Genomic DNA, 14459 nt, shown 5'->3' on the forward strand with positions numbered 1-14459 from the left:
AGCATATTTGAATCGGGTGTCGGGGCGTTTTCTTCTTTTGTGTTGCACTGTCTCAAAATTGATGGGGACTGGCTCCATAGATAATCTGTCATGAACTAGAAACGACTTGCTTTGATGCTCATTTTGAATCCTAATAGCTCCCTGGCCTCTACGTAATTACCATCGACCCACCCGTAGTCGAGTCCCCACAGACTGTAACGGGGACAACGAGACAATCACCTGACCTGCGTATAGTCGTCCTCGGAACTCGACTTCACCGCATCTTCACGGACTTGACTTCCGACATTTGCCAAGATTCTCGCCTTCACTCCCCGCCTCCACCTTCTAGTCCCTCTCTTCGCCCTCCTCATCGTGGCGCCGTTCCTCCGTCTCCCCGCCCGTCTCTCATCCGTGCTGGGCCACTTTCGTCCCCCCGCACGACTGTTGACGACTTCCAGCATGGCCCCTGCTCATCTCCGGCGCCCGCCCCAGGCGCCGCCTGTGTTCACAGCTACCCCGCAGTCCGTGGTGACGGACGCCGAGCGCCTGATCCGAAGCTCGCGTGCCGTGCAAGACAAGGTGGTGGCCGGGGTCAAACCCGACGCGGCCACCTTTGACAACGTCGTGCGCCCCCTGGCTCAAGATGAGAATGTCATGGCCCTTGAAGCACACATCCTGGGGTTTTACCAGGCTGTTTCAACGGACCAGAAACTGCGAGATGCCTCGTCCAAGGCCGAGGAGCTGATGGACGAGTTCTTCATCGAAGCGGTGATGCGAGAGGATGTCTTTGCTCTGGTTGATGCCGCCCTGCGCCGTAACGAGTCTCTCGACCCGGAGTCACGCCGTCTGCTGGAGAAGGAACATAAGGATTTCGTGCGGAATGGACTGGGTCTGCCTGCGGGCCCCCAGCGGGCCCGGTTCAAGGAGATCAAGAAGCGGCTGAGCCAGCTGAGCATTGAGTTCCAGAAGAACCTGAACGAAGAGAACGGCGGGCTGTGGTTCACCGAGGAGCAGCTGGCCGGTGTACCCGAGGACGTGCTCTCCAGCCTTAAACGCGGCGAGGGCGAGAATGCCGGCAAGCTCTGGCTGACGTTTAAGTACCCGGATCTGTTCCCGACAATGAAGTACGCCTCCAACCCCGAGACCCGCCGACAGGTGATGGTCTCCAATGAGAACAAGTGCAACCAGAACGTGCCGCTCTTCCGCGAGGCCATTGTGCTGCGCGACGAGGCGGCCCGTCTGCTCGGGTACCCGAACCACGCCGCGTTCCGTATTGAGGACAAGATGGCAAAGACCCCGGAGACAGTGGACAAATTCCTGGGCGACCTGCGGTCCCGGCTGACTGCGGGTGGCAAGCAAGAAATTCAGAAGCTGATGGAGCTGAAGAAGGCGACCGACTCCGCCGCGGACGGCCGTTATTATCTATGGGACCACCGGTTCTATGACCGGTTGATGCTGGAGCGCGACTTCTCGCTGGACCAGCAGCTCATCGCCGAGTATTTCCCGCTGCAGACTACCATTGAGGGCATGCTGAAGATTTTCGAGGAGCTGTTTGGACTGGAGTTTGTTGAGATCACGGGCGACGACCGCGCGGCAGTTGCCCCGACGGGCAAGGGCGGTGATATCGTATGGCACGAGGATGTGCAGGTGTTCAGTGTCTGGAATGACGAGGGCGAAGGCAGTGGGTTCGTCGGGTATTTGTATCTGGATCTGTTCCCGCGCGAGGGCAAGTACGGCCATGCCGCCAACTTCAACCTGCAACCGGTATGTATATTTCTGTTATGGCCTATATACTTAATCTAACGTTATGCAGGGCTTCACCGATGCGTCGGGCAACCGTCGTTACCCGGCGACGGCGCTGGTGTGCAACTTCACCAAGCCAGGGCCGAAGAAGCCGAGTCTGCTCAAGCACGACGAAGTGGTGACGCTGTTCCACGAGCTGGGCCACGGCATCCACGACCTCGTGTCGCGGACGACGTACTCGCGGTTCCACGGTACCAGCACGGTGCGCGACTTCGTGGAGGCGCCCAGCCAGATGCTGGAGAACTGGTGCTGGACGCCGTCGCAGCTGCGGGCCCTGAGCCGGCACTACTCGACGCTGTCACCCGAGTACCTGGCCGGATGGCAGGAGGCGCAGCAGGCACGCAGCGGTGGCAAGACAGCGACGGGCCCGCCGTCTGAACGCATCCCCGACGAGGTGATCGAGAATCTGATTCGGACCAAGCACGTCAACGACGCGCTGTTTAACCTGCGCCAGCTGCACTTTGGTATCTTCGACATGACCGTGCACGAGCCCGCCTCGCACGCCGACATCGAGGCCCTGCCGCTGTCCGCGACATACAACCGGCTCCGCCATGAGATCACGCAGATGGACGGACCTGAGGCGTTGAGTGCAGGCGATGAATGGGGGCACGGCGAGGCGACCTTCGGCCACTTGATCGGCGGCTACGATGCGGGCTACTATGGCTACCTGAGCTCGCAGGTCTACTCGACCGATATGTTCTACACCGTGTTCAAGGATGACCCCATGAACAAGGCCGCTGGCCGGCGCTACCGCTACCAGGTCCTGGAGAAGGGCGGCAGCCAGGACGAGATGAAGACGCTGGCAGAGTTCCTGGGCCGCGAGCCTCGCACGGATGCGTTTTACCAGGAGCTGGGACTGGCGTAGATATCGTGATTGGTAGCATCAGGGTAGCATCGGAAACATCTTCGGTAAATGTTGTTATTTGGACATCAATGATCGTAGATGCTGTTAGATGCGCAGAAGTCCAGTATTCACTAGATATACTGTAAAGTGAACGAAATACATAGCTGTCGCGCCAAGATATTCCCATAAGGCCCTGACAGTGGATCCACCGCCTTCGAGAGCTTCAATTCTGTCTGAACCAACGAGCTGAATACCTTTCATTCTTTCTTCCAGACGGAATATCTTATTACCACAAACGAGAAATGGGCAACAGTCGAGTCCAAAACACAACAAGACATCTATTTCCCTCACCGAATTGACCGAACTCCCCGCAAAGAATCTCTCACCACGCAAGTAACGCAACCCGCTATCGACCAATTTCAAGTCCCAATTTCACTCGAAAAAAAAAACCTCCCTTGGAACAAATCACCATGGTCACAAACCATCCACCCACCCTTCCAATCCGCACTCTGCACTGCCGCTTCTGCAACCACCTCCTCCTCGCGACAACGCGCCAGCTCGCGCATCTCCCGCGACGCAGCGGTGCCGCACAAGATAGGGCAGTGATTCTGCCTCTGGAGAGAGGCGAAGCTGAGGCCGAGGTTGAAGCTGAAGCCGAGACACTACAAGAGGAGGCTGAAGCCGAGGACAACGAGAGTGCCAGCGACGCCAAAGATAGCAGCGATGCCGACAAGAACCCAGCAAGCCAACTAGATACGACAGCGCAGTCCTCTACGACACAGTTACAATCTACATCTACGCAATCTCACACAAAACACACGACGCTTCTCCTCTCGACAACCATCCCCGACCGGCGCCCAACCTTGATCCGTCGCGAAGACGGCATCGAGAAGCGCGTGCTGCTGCGGTGCGGGCGGTGTCGCGTGTTGATGGGCTACTATCTGGACCGGGTGCACTGGGCGTCGACGGAGCAGACGGATTCCGAGAAGACGGGCGAGGACCGGCCGCCGGCGGTATATCTGCTGCCTGCGGCGGTGGTGGAGACGGAGCAGATGGGCGGAGAGGGAGTGGGGGAGAAGGAATGGCGGGCGTGGGCAGAGGGGTCGTGAGGACGTTACATCATATACAAGCACACCAGAATAGAAAGATGAACATAAATATTCACTGGATTGAATCATACAAGATAGTCCCTCGCGCCCGAGAACCCGACCGAATCTCCAAATGCGTGCGTAAATCATAAACAAGTCAAGGGTATCAGTTGGCGAGGATGGTGCGGACGAGATCTGAGAGAGTTAGTGCTGCCCTCTACCCCCATACAGAGAGATGGAACATACCCGTGTAGTTGATCTCGCCAGAGCTGGTATCAACGGCCTTGAGCAGCTCGTCGACCTCGTCGTCAGACATCTTCTCACCGAGGTTGGTAAGGACTGCAGCATTATTAGCCGCATTCTTCCACGCCTTCACACTTTCACTCTGTTCATCGATCACATACTGTAGCGCAACTGGCCCACCCCAATAAACCCAGTCATATCCTTGTCAAACACCTGGAACCCGCGGCAGTACTCTTCGGGGTCGCCAGGTTCGCGGAAGCCACCGGGGCGGTTGAGGATCTTGAGGAAAGATTCAAAGTCGACTGTTCACGTCATCATTAGTATCTTTGACATTCGCACTGAGGAATCATCCGTAAATCACACTGATAAACGTACAGTCATTGCCAATCGCCTTCTCGAGATCGGTAATCTCGCCCAGCGTAGGGTTCTGCCCGCAAGCGCGCAGCAGATCACCCAACAGCTCACCAGACACACGGCCAGAGCCGCGGCGGTCGAACAGCGAAAACGCTTCCTTGTAGTTGGTAGAGGCCTGATCGTTCTTGTTAGCCATGGTGAAAGAGGACACAGAGAAGATCTCGAGAGCAGAAAACAGAGAACGGCTTCGAGAGATTCGCAAGGAGGGGAGTGATGAGCGGGAAAGGGGCGGGCGGGCCAGTGGCCACAGCCCCGATGAGGCAACCCGTCAACAAAGTGATGACAAGGGGGGTTCACCATCGCCCAGGGGGGCCATTGGTATGCGGGGATCAACCTACCATGACGGGAATTTGCAAGGGAGATATGCGGGAAAAAGAGAAGCGCAAGACAGGAAGATCGGAGGAGTTTTGGGGGAGAAATCGAAGAGTGGAAATTGGGGAAGTGGGATCGGCGCTGGTCGTTAGGGGCAACGGATACACGACAATAAATCCACTCCGATCAGATCTACTAGAACAAGAGGAATTACAATATAGCACGTTGACAACTGTGGTTCATCCTAAATGTACATCGCGCAGCTTTGCAATGCAGCTGTCCAGCAGCCGCGCCGCTTCGCCCAGCAGCTCCCACCGCGAGTTGACAAACGAGTCTCGGAGAATCATCAACAGCCCCAGACACTCGTTTCGCCCTTTCATCGACTCGAGATCATTGGGCCCATGCGCCGCGCCGACTCTTCTCAGAAACATCTGGAGGTCGTGCTCCCGGTCTGCTATTGTCGGCAGAGCGGGTGCCGGGCGAAGCGGCCCATCTAGCGCAAACCCATAGCACCAGACCACCAACGCCGCAAAATACATCACCCACGGCCGATTCAGCAAGTAGTCGTCGCGCGCCGCATACTGGCCCGACGGGAACGCCGGGTCGGCAAAGCACGCCGACAAGAACTTCAGCGCGTAGAACGCAGCATCCCGCGCCGACGCCTTGGCCGCCCATCGGACTGTCTTCTCGCGGGCCGTGCTATAGTCGCGAGCCGTGATCGACCGGCCCATCAGTCGGCCAGCACCTGCAAATATCTGAAGATCAACAATCTCCACATGCGAGGCCATGTGTGCCAGCCCATGTAACACGTCCCGCAATTCCGTCGAGGCCGATGGGCCCAACGCCTCGTTGAAGTCGCGGCGCCAATGGTCAAATGCCTGGAGCAGGGCTGTCCGCCACTTGTTGCGCCCACCAAGGGCCTGTCCAACCCCCAACGAGCTGATCTGCAGGTCTCGTTGGTTCAGGTGCCAGCTGACACTTAACAGACCCGCCATGAGAATGATTCGGCCAAACGCATTGGTCCGCACAGGCTGCCCATTGAGAGTCCGTTTGAGTCCGTCCAGAAACATCACCGGCCGGACCCCGTGCGACTGCAAGCTTGACTGGACTCGGGCGACCTCGGCCGCACTTGTCGCAGCCCACAATGCTTCATCACACGGCAACGGCAGCCGTAGCTCGTGTGCCACCATCTTGGCCGAGTGCCCGAACATGGTGGCATGTGTGGAGTCGAGTACAAATGCCGCAAATGCCACACGCCGAGTAGCTTCGGCCTTGATCCAGTGCGACCACGACTCGTCCTCTTCTTTAGTATCGGGCGACTCAAACGATGACCGGCCAATCAGTGAGCTACCACGACGCATGAGCGTCAACGTCGTGTCGTGGTGGATATGTGCGCGCTCATGCAGTGCCCGGGTAGAAAAGAGCTTCTCATATACTTCCAGCAGTAGCAGGGCCTGGAACACCCAGACCCGGGCTGGGGGCCGGAAATCTGCATCCATGAAGATCTCCCAACGAAGATGCCATGCAATAAAACTGGCCAGTTCCGCGGCGGTCTCCGTGACGGCCTGCCCGTGGATCTTGTCTAGCGTCGCGGCCCCAATGGCCATCATTGCCAGCAACAGTAGATTCGGGGTGCGGTCGGCGGCAAAAGTCGGTTGATGCAAGATTGGTAGTTGGGCATGAAAATGATACCAGTAGGACCCGATATACGTCTGCATCATGCGCAGACTCAGAACGTGGCGATCATTATTCAAATCACCATCCATCAGCGCATCTTTTCGTTTAGCGCCCGCCGTGTATGCCGCCTCGTTGAACCGCGCCGCCATCAATTGTAGCAGTTCCTGTCGCTTATCATCGGAGATGATGGCGGGCGCCGACCCTGAGTCCAAAATACTGGTGACGCTCATCGGGTGCTGCGGGATGACCGAACAGAAATTATTGTAGGTGGGCTCATTCATATAAAACTGATTTTGGACAAACGGCATCATGCCATACCCCAGCGGGGCGAGCGGCTCGCTGAAGAGCCAGGCCGCGAAATCGTCAGCCATGGCAAACGGCGACCGGTTGTAGGTTTCGCCGCCGAAGATCGGGTAGGCGCCCGACATTGATTCGAGATCGAGTAGACTGTCGGATTGATCCAGAGCCCCCGGGAAGTCTGGGTATTCAGGCATTTGCACCGCACCCACATCGATCCCTGTCGACAGCGGGTAAGCAGAGCTAGGCGGAGGTTTGGGCTCAAAGGCATAATCAGGCGCGGTCATGGATGGAGGAGTCGGCGATGAGGCCGGGGCAGGTTTGAGGTCGTCATCCTCGGGGTTTTCGCTTGTGAAGTGGTCGCGTTTCTGAAGCTGGGAGCCACGCGTGGTGTGGCGTTCGCGATGGCGGATGCAGAGATCCTGTCGCACAAAGGATCGATAACAGTTGGGGAAATCGCAGCGATAGATTTGCTTGGGAGCATCTACCAAAGTCAGAGGAGGCAAGACGCGAGTCGCGAGACAGAAGACTTACGATTCAGCTGATGGCGGTACAGGTGCTCAGCGCGCGAATAGCTCTTGCCGCAGCCCTCGTGGGTGCATTCAAATTTGCGATCGGCCAGGACCTTGCGGCTGCGACGCCGACGCTTGGAAGGCTGGTCGACCTCGGCCATTTTATCGAGCCATAGCAGATCCCACGTGGGGGGGAGAAGAGAAAGACAAGAGTTGATCCGGGGGAGTGCGGAGACGCGGGGTCTTAAGGTTACTTGGCTGGTTCTTGGCTGGCAACGGAGACGATCTTGATAACATCGCACATTATGGTACATTAATGAATTCATGATCTACGCTATTGGTGTGTGTGTGTGTGCTCATACATTATTGTCGAGTCTCTAGTGTACTCCACTCTACATAGAATATACCATCCGCCGTATGCATCGGATCTACAGATATACATCGTGGAAACCCGACCAGCAATGCAGGAACCATGCATGAATGCGAACTACTCGAGAAAACACTTGATGGATGCAGCCTTATTCACATTTCTGGCTAGTGATATCCACCGATTCCATGTCTTGAATCTCCGAGGTCTTAACCTTCTCACCATTGATCGGCTATCTTGGATGTAGATACGCGAGCCAGATAGAATGCTGCGTATTTATGACATGCTCATTGCAGCCCGAACTGAAATCTCTATGGACCCTTCCCTGATCGAGGCCGCTCTTGTAGAGCACTCCCCGTAAGTCAATGCCAGATCATCTGGCAGATCATCAATCGTGACCGGATTCGTGCCATCGTACCCCATGGCGAATAGCAAAGGACCAACACCTGATGTGCAAATGCTCCGGGGGATTTTCTTTTTCGGAAAACAAAAAGATCACAAAAAATATACACGGAGAATCATTCACCCACTGAACCGGAACCGAGTCGCCTCCAAGCGGCCCAGGCCATCGCGAGGAGCCACGTTCCGGCGGCGGTATGAATTGGTGAAGTCTGGAAGCAGTTAGTATCGAGAGAGCACATCAATCTTAGAAATTGGTATCGTAGCTTACCTTGGAGAAGTGGGCGGATCTTCCGGGTCTCTCCCGACTGCACCTTGTCGGAAACGTTCTTGAGAAGTCGCTCGGCCTCACCGGCCTTGATGGACCCAGCCGGCAGCATTTGCAGCGTGGTCTGCAGCCAGGCCCCAGCTTCTTGCGGAAGAAGTTCAAACAGCGTCATAATCACACCCGACGCATCCGGGAAACAGTCGCTGGGGAACGTGAACATCATCCCCGTTAGCACACGCTGCGCCAACGGCTGGCCTTGCGAGACCAGCAGAGCCTTGACAGCCTCGCGCACTTCGGGTGGGTTTAAGTAGGGCTCGCCTTCGGGACTGGTGAATTGCGAAACCAACGGCTTCTCAAATGCGAAGCTAAAGAGATCTCGGTAATAATGAAGCGTGGCGATGAGAGGATCCACCTGTTGGAGGGTGAGAGCACTCAGGGCGGCGGAGAAGATAGGGATGGCGAGGGACGAGCTGATGCACTTCTTGGGGTAGTAGCGAACAGCGTCGGACGAGAGTCGGAAAAAGTCTTCAATGACATCGGGCAGATTCTCGGGAGGCAGGTCGTTCAGGATCCGCAAGAAGGCAATGGCTTGCTGCTCATAAAACTGGTAGACGGCATCACTCGTGGCCTGATCCACGTATTCGGCACCGTCGGAGAACTCGCGCACCACGGCGTCCGTGGCCCACAGAAAACAGCCTTCCCGCGAACTCTCAAACCCACTCCCGATGCTTTGAGCGAGGGTAGGCAGCAGCGGGATCATCGCCGTCCGGTACGAAATAATCATATAGCGCCAGCAGCGGCACACTCGCTCCAAGATGGGCGTCGAAGACGTAAAGTTCATGACAATCGTGGTCATAATGGGCAGAACCTCTCCACAGTATTTCACAGCCGGGTTCTCCTCTCCGGGAGCGACAATGGGAGTCACTACCTGCACAAAGATCGTAATGAGCTGCAGATGATCCGCCACGGCTCGCTGGCCTTCTTCGTCTTGTGCATTATTGGCGAGGTTCATGATCCGGGCCATGATAGGATCACAGAACATCTTGAACGATTCGTAAATCTTCTCCAGAGGCTGCACCGACACCACGGCGGCAACACCCTCTGTTACTTCTTCTTGACTGGTGGGCTTCAGTTTATCGAGCACGGACTCAAAGAACGAGTGCAGCTGAGCGATGTGGCCTCCCAGTAGCTTCTGACAGTCGGTCCCAAGGAACTTGAAGGCAAGTGCAGCCGCCTGGACGACCTCTTGGGAGGTATGGTGGAAACCAGAGATCACATAGTTCAGTTGAGCCTCAAGTGTTTCCGGGTGTAATGCTGTCCACTCCGTGTAACGCGCCAAGGCCATAATCGCCTGGAATCGCACCTTCTCCTGGTCGGGGATCTGGACAATCAAAGGTATTAATTGTCCCAGCACCGTACTCTCCTCGGGATCAACCATGCGGCCCATCGCCCGAAGACCGAAGAGCGGGGCTTCCAGTTCCTGCCAGTGCGGAACATGTTCATGGCTGGCCTGCGACGCATACTTGGCTACCCACTGCTGGATCAATTGGTAGATCTTGCCCAAGCATTCTGCCACGCCGACCACCGCACAGCAGTCCTTCAAAACATCGCCCATCGAATGCCGGAACTGGCGGAACTTTTCTTCCTGCTCACGATCACCCCCAAACAGATCTGTCTCTCCTTCCTCCGGGCTGGGGTATTCGAGATGCTTCACCATGATATCCACCAATTGGGAGAAAATATCCTGGAAGTTAAGCCGAGCGTCCGCAAATCGGTCGAGGGTAATGTACTGTTTCAGTTCGAACCAGAAGATAAACGTCAGCGACACTGCGTCGCGCTCCCAGTCTCGCGCACAGCATTCGAGAACAGCTTCCACCAGGCCCCGGAATTCAGCCGGTAGACGGGTGATCAACACCACCCAGGCCTCACCAGCCTCAGCGAACATCCTTGTAATGCCTCTGAACGCCTCGGAATCTTCAGTTTCGGCCATTTCGGCAATCTTCGGTCGGAGAGCCATCAATCGCGGGTAGAGGGCTTGAATCACGGGTAGAGATTCGTCGACATCCTTCGTGTCTCTGTAGAGGGTACACACGCAGTCGACACCGGCATCGAACGACACGTCATTGTCCAATGCTTTCAGGATCACGTCCATCAAAGGTGACTCGACGACCTTGGCGGCGGGAATTTCGCGAAGCCATGAAGTGATGCAGTCCAAAAGACGCGGATTGGTTGCGGCCGTGGCTAAATAGCGAGAACGGTAGTCAGTACTATTCGTTTGGCGCGAGAAAAAGGAAAGATCCTTGGTAACATACGCGACGATTGAGCATACTGAATCATCAGCTGCATCACCTGCTCGGCATTGTCTTCCAATAACTCCTTGGTCCTTGCATTCAACTCATCCTCCTGTAGACTGTGTTAGCCCCGACCCAGAAGACGCGACACGACAAAAGAACGTACGCTCAGATTAATCTTGCGGCCCTCAGTCACTTCCTCCGGGAGGATCTTCAAGAATTCCAGCACACAGTCCCCCGCACTACTTCCCAGTGCGGTTCCGACGGTCGCCAAAACATCCTTCCAGGCGATCATTTGAATCGCCAGACTAGCCAAGCACACACATAACTGTGTTTGGATGGGTCGCGGGCCCGAGGCAAATGCCACCAGCAAATTGAGTACCGAGTCTCGTAACGCGACTATCGCCTCTGGAGGGAGTTGATCCAGGTCGAAGACAATCTGTCCGGTTAGCCACGCGGTCATGATGCGGGGCAAGGGTCCCTCTCACCTTCCCTTTCAAGGTTGTGGCCGCGAATAGTTTTGCTTCCACCGGCACGTCGGGGGACTGTAATAGAGCGTGTGTAGTAGTCCAGGCTTCGATCTGTAAATGCGTCAGAAATAACCGAGAAAAAATTGCACCAGGGGGAAGGGGGCGGGAATTACCGATTTCTGGAACTTCTCGAGAAACTCATGGGCCTGAGTCTTTTCGGACCGGGGCACATTCCCTTGCATGGTCGCGACGGCCGCCAGGACCGGGGCGAATGGCTGCCCGTCTTCCTTGCTGGCCATTTTGAAATTGAATAAGAATTCAGGCACAGCAAGAGAATATCGGCATCAGAAACAAAAAGAAGAGAGAGCGGTGGGGAAGGCAGAGGCGAGTCACAGAGTGTGAGGAGAGGGAAGGTGGGATGTTGACCGGGGGGCGTCACGGTATTACCGTACAGATCACGGGGTCTCAGAGCTTGACTTCCCGCGTCGATGGACGAAGGACTTCCCCGTCAAACTCTCAACCACCATGGCTGGCCGCAAGACTTTGTTGGCGCCGATCCATTTTATCTTCAGCCTGCTGCAGAAGCGCAGTACGGTTTCTATCTGGCTGTACGAGCAGCTCGCCTTCCGGATAGAGGGCAAGATCCGAGTTCGTTTCCTCATATCTCCCAGCTCCCCCAGCTCCGCGCTAATGTCATTAGGGATTCGATGAGTTTATGAACCTGGTCATTGACGATGCTGTGGAGGTGCGCCTCGCAACCAAGACCGAGGAAGAGAAGCGCCGCCCGCTCGGTATGTACAAGACTCAAGGCCCAAGCCCACACAAGCACCAACGACTAATTGAATGTGTATCACAGGCCAAATCCTGCTCAAGGGCGACAACGTGTCACTGATCCAGGCCGTTTGATTTATTACTTTTTCTTTTCTCTCTCTTCTTTGCGGGTCTATCTACGTTTGAGATACTCGCCATCGCCCACCACGATCGCATCCACCAGCCAGTCATGTTCCACCACGGGAATTCCCTCGGCGACCAATTGGTCCTGGAGGGCAAGGGCAACTAGCACGGAGTTCAGTCGGGGGAAAAACGGATTGTGTTGATTCTTTTTGGGGAGAGTGGCTCTTACCCAGGAATGGCATTTTGTTGCTCCATTTAGAATATCGCGTGAGAAAATGATCATAATATCCTTTGCCATGGCCAAGCCGTCGAAAATCACGGTCGAATGCCATGCCCGGCATCACGACGAGATCGAGGCCGGTGGTAAAACAGTCCGGACGACCATCGGCCTGCGTAGATTGAAGAGACGGGATGCCCCATTTATCGGGCTGTAGCGATTCAAACTCCGTCATCGATTCCAGCGCCAACATGTCCATGACCGAGGTTTTGTTGTGGGTGTGGATGTATGGGATGTAGACTCGTTTTCCACGCTGCAATGCATCTCGCACAATCCCCGTCGTCGACAACTCCCCCACTGGCATCGACAAGTACACAGCGATGCTCTTCGCATTCTGATACTCGGCCTGTGATAGCAATTGATCGGTAGCGACTCGGGCTGTGATGGTCAGACCTAAACCCCCAAACATCAGAAGAGAAAAGAAAAGAAAAGAAAACGAACATTGTTGAGTGATGGATGTGGCCGGTAATTGTCGAAGGGCCTCGCGCATCGTCTTGCGCAGGTCGCGCTTGGCCGACTGCAGCGCCATCATCTTTGCGTCAACCGGGAGGTTGCGGGAGAAAAGCACATTCCTGCCGATACGATAAGAGTGGAGCGCATTGCTGAAGGTCTGTTGATGTTCCCCACTCGAATGAAGGGTTGCCCTAATGAAGGGGACATCTTCACTCCAGGATCCAATTTCCTTTTTTCCTTTTGTTCTCTTCTCGCCGACCCTCACGATGATGTTGATCTGGGCTTTATTATCTGTGGCCTATGCCACCAATGTGGAGGATTTGGTCGGTACTTGGACAACCAAGTCTCGCGATGTCCTCACGGGCCCGGTATGTGGACTCGAACAGGAAAGAAAACAGTGTCAACTGACGCGGCGAAGGGATTCTACGATCCGTTGCACGACAAACTGCTGGAGCCCAACTTGACGGGGATTTCATACTCGTTCGATGCCGACGGACACTATGAGGAAGCCTACTATCGAGCGATCGCCAATCGTCAGTGTGGGTCCCTTCTGGTGGTCGATCTATACAGCTAATGCTTCGCAGCCACCGACCCGTCCTGTCCCACGGGGATCATGCAATGGCAACATGGATCGTATGCTGTTGCGTCCAACGGGTCCTTGACCCTCACCCCAATCGCGGTTGATGGCCGTCAACTGCTCTCGGAGCCATGTCGGAAAGACATTGGCACCTATACGCGCTATAACACGACAGAACATTACGAGGTATGTCCGCGGATCTCTGCCTATCTCTGACGAGATGTATCAGGCCTCGCTCACAGATATTAGACGTTTTCTGTCGGTGCCGATCGATACAGCGGCATTCTACGCCTCGACTTGACCAGATCGGACGGCATCATTCTGCACCCGATGTACCTTGCCTACCGGCCCCCGAAGATGCTGCCCACCACGACCTTGAATCCCACCCCGACCGGGTCTCACAAGAAGCGGAGTTTGTCGGAGAGTCATCTGATCATTAAAGAGGAGCTGATCAACCCGGACCGGTGGTGGTGGCTGGGTGTTGTGATGACCTCGCTGGGAGGCATGGCTTTTTACTGCTCGTGATTGTTTCCAAGGGGTTTGTTGTGTCCTTTTAATCAGCCGGTTTTGCAATTTCAAGGGAGTTTTTTTTTTTCTATTTTCGCATCGAAGCTATTGTTACAATATCGTAGTGTACAAGTAGGTAGATCATGCTGCGATGATCTCCTGTGCCAAAGCAGCCAGTTGTCTCATGTCGACTGGCTTACCATTCAGAGATCCACCTGGGGAATGCGCCAGCCTCTTGATCAAAATCCCAGGATTAGGCTTGCCTCCATCTGCTTTAATGGCCTCGATGTCTCGTGTAATCGCCTCCCGGAGCTCCTCGGTGCTCACAGTCTTGACTTGACCCGCGTACTCATCCAAGACAGCAATCTGCGCCTCTTCTTGGTCTTTCAAATCCGATCGATCAGCCGCGGCGAATTGCTTTGCGGCCTCTCGACTCGCAGCTTGGCGTCTCCGGATGAGCGACAAGAGCTGGATGTCTGTGGTGATTGGCGACGTGGTTTTGGCGGCGTTGTTGGTCTCGGAGATTAGAGCGCGGAGGACATTGAGTCTGTAAATGAGCTTCTGATCAAAAAAGAGAGAGAGAGAGAGAGAGGAAAGGCAAAACACACCTTGAAGTATCCTTGGCTCTCATGGCAGTCTTGAGGTCAGTCCGCAGCGTCGCCAACAGTGGCGGAGTCGCGGGGGAAGTCGAGGAATTCCATCGAAGTGAACCAGCAGGAACTCGCACAGGAACTCGCGGGACACGCGCAAACAGGCGCAATGAATAGAACATGGTGACAACAGGCGA

The 14459-nt window shown here is 55.4% G+C and overlaps 9 protein-coding genes across 9 annotated transcripts; 4 read left to right on the forward strand and 5 right to left on the reverse strand.

The window, feature by feature from the left end:
- Window positions 1-438: 438 nt before the first annotated feature.
- NUU61_009584 (M3 family metallopeptidase) lies at window positions 439-2647 on the forward strand (the record flags this gene model as incomplete). Its single annotated transcript, XM_056660109.1, has 2 exons — window positions 439-1743; window positions 1793-2647. 2 exons carry the CDS (start codon window positions 439-441, stop codon window positions 2645-2647), a joined length of 2160 nt encoding a protein of 719 aa, XP_056506607.1.
- Window positions 2648-3096: 449 nt separating this feature from the next.
- On the forward strand, window positions 3097-3735 carry NUU61_009585 (uncharacterized protein; the record flags this gene model as incomplete). Its single annotated transcript, XM_056660110.1, has 1 exon — window positions 3097-3735. The coding sequence occupies one exon, from the start codon at window positions 3097-3099 to the stop codon at window positions 3733-3735; it is 639 nt and encodes a 212-aa protein (XP_056506608.1).
- A 145-nt stretch (window positions 3736-3880) lies between these two features.
- On the reverse strand, window positions 3881-4507 carry NUU61_009586 (uncharacterized protein; the record flags this gene model as incomplete). Its single annotated transcript, XM_056660111.1, has 4 exons — window positions 3881-3909; window positions 3961-4053; window positions 4119-4259; window positions 4333-4507. 4 exons carry the CDS (start codon window positions 4505-4507, stop codon window positions 3881-3883), a joined length of 438 nt encoding a protein of 145 aa, XP_056506609.1.
- A 415-nt stretch (window positions 4508-4922) lies between these two features.
- On the reverse strand, window positions 4923-7330 carry NUU61_009587 (putative C2H2 finger domain protein; the record flags this gene model as incomplete). Its single annotated transcript, XM_056660112.1, has 2 exons — window positions 4923-7141; window positions 7192-7330. The coding sequence occupies 2 exons, from the start codon at window positions 7328-7330 to the stop codon at window positions 4923-4925; spliced, it is 2358 nt and encodes a 785-aa protein (XP_056506610.1).
- A 728-nt stretch (window positions 7331-8058) lies between these two features.
- On the reverse strand, window positions 8059-11263 carry NUU61_009588 (mRNA transport regulator MTR10; the record flags this gene model as incomplete). The annotated part of the gene is made up of 6 exons (XM_056660113.1): window positions 8059-8147; window positions 8207-10444; window positions 10516-10606; window positions 10661-10933; window positions 10983-11075; window positions 11138-11263. 6 exons carry the CDS (start codon window positions 11261-11263, stop codon window positions 8059-8061), a joined length of 2910 nt encoding a protein of 969 aa, XP_056506611.1.
- Window positions 11264-11489: 226 nt separating this feature from the next.
- On the forward strand, window positions 11490-11870 carry NUU61_009589 (small nuclear ribonucleoprotein E; the record flags this gene model as incomplete). Its single annotated transcript, XM_056660114.1, has 3 exons — window positions 11490-11612; window positions 11665-11755; window positions 11821-11870. 3 exons carry the CDS (start codon window positions 11490-11492, stop codon window positions 11868-11870), a joined length of 264 nt encoding a protein of 87 aa, XP_056506612.1.
- A 37-nt stretch (window positions 11871-11907) lies between these two features.
- On the reverse strand, window positions 11908-12664 carry NUU61_009590 (5-formyltetrahydrofolate cyclo-ligase; the record flags this gene model as incomplete). The annotated part of the gene is made up of 2 exons (XM_056660115.1): window positions 11908-12020; window positions 12088-12664. 2 exons carry the CDS (start codon window positions 12662-12664, stop codon window positions 11908-11910), a joined length of 690 nt encoding a protein of 229 aa, XP_056506613.1.
- A 190-nt stretch (window positions 12665-12854) lies between these two features.
- Window positions 12855-13690, forward strand: NUU61_009591 (uncharacterized protein; the record flags this gene model as incomplete). The annotated part of the gene is made up of 4 exons (XM_056660116.1): window positions 12855-12956; window positions 13007-13121; window positions 13173-13351; window positions 13415-13690. The coding sequence occupies 4 exons, from the start codon at window positions 12855-12857 to the stop codon at window positions 13688-13690; spliced, it is 672 nt and encodes a 223-aa protein (XP_056506614.1).
- Window positions 13691-13813: 123 nt separating this feature from the next.
- Window positions 13814-14444, reverse strand: NUU61_009592 (uncharacterized protein; the record flags this gene model as incomplete). Its single annotated transcript, XM_056660117.1, has 2 exons — window positions 13814-14219; window positions 14281-14444. 2 exons carry the CDS (start codon window positions 14442-14444, stop codon window positions 13814-13816), a joined length of 570 nt encoding a protein of 189 aa, XP_056506615.1.
- Window positions 14445-14459: the final 15 nt, after the last annotated feature.

This window comes from Penicillium alfredii, assembly GCF_028826965.1.
Source record: "Penicillium alfredii strain IBT 34128 chromosome Unknown utg000012l_segment0_segment0, whole genome shotgun sequence".
Lineage (NCBI taxonomy): Eukaryota > Fungi > Ascomycota > Eurotiomycetes > Eurotiales > Aspergillaceae > Penicillium > Penicillium alfredii.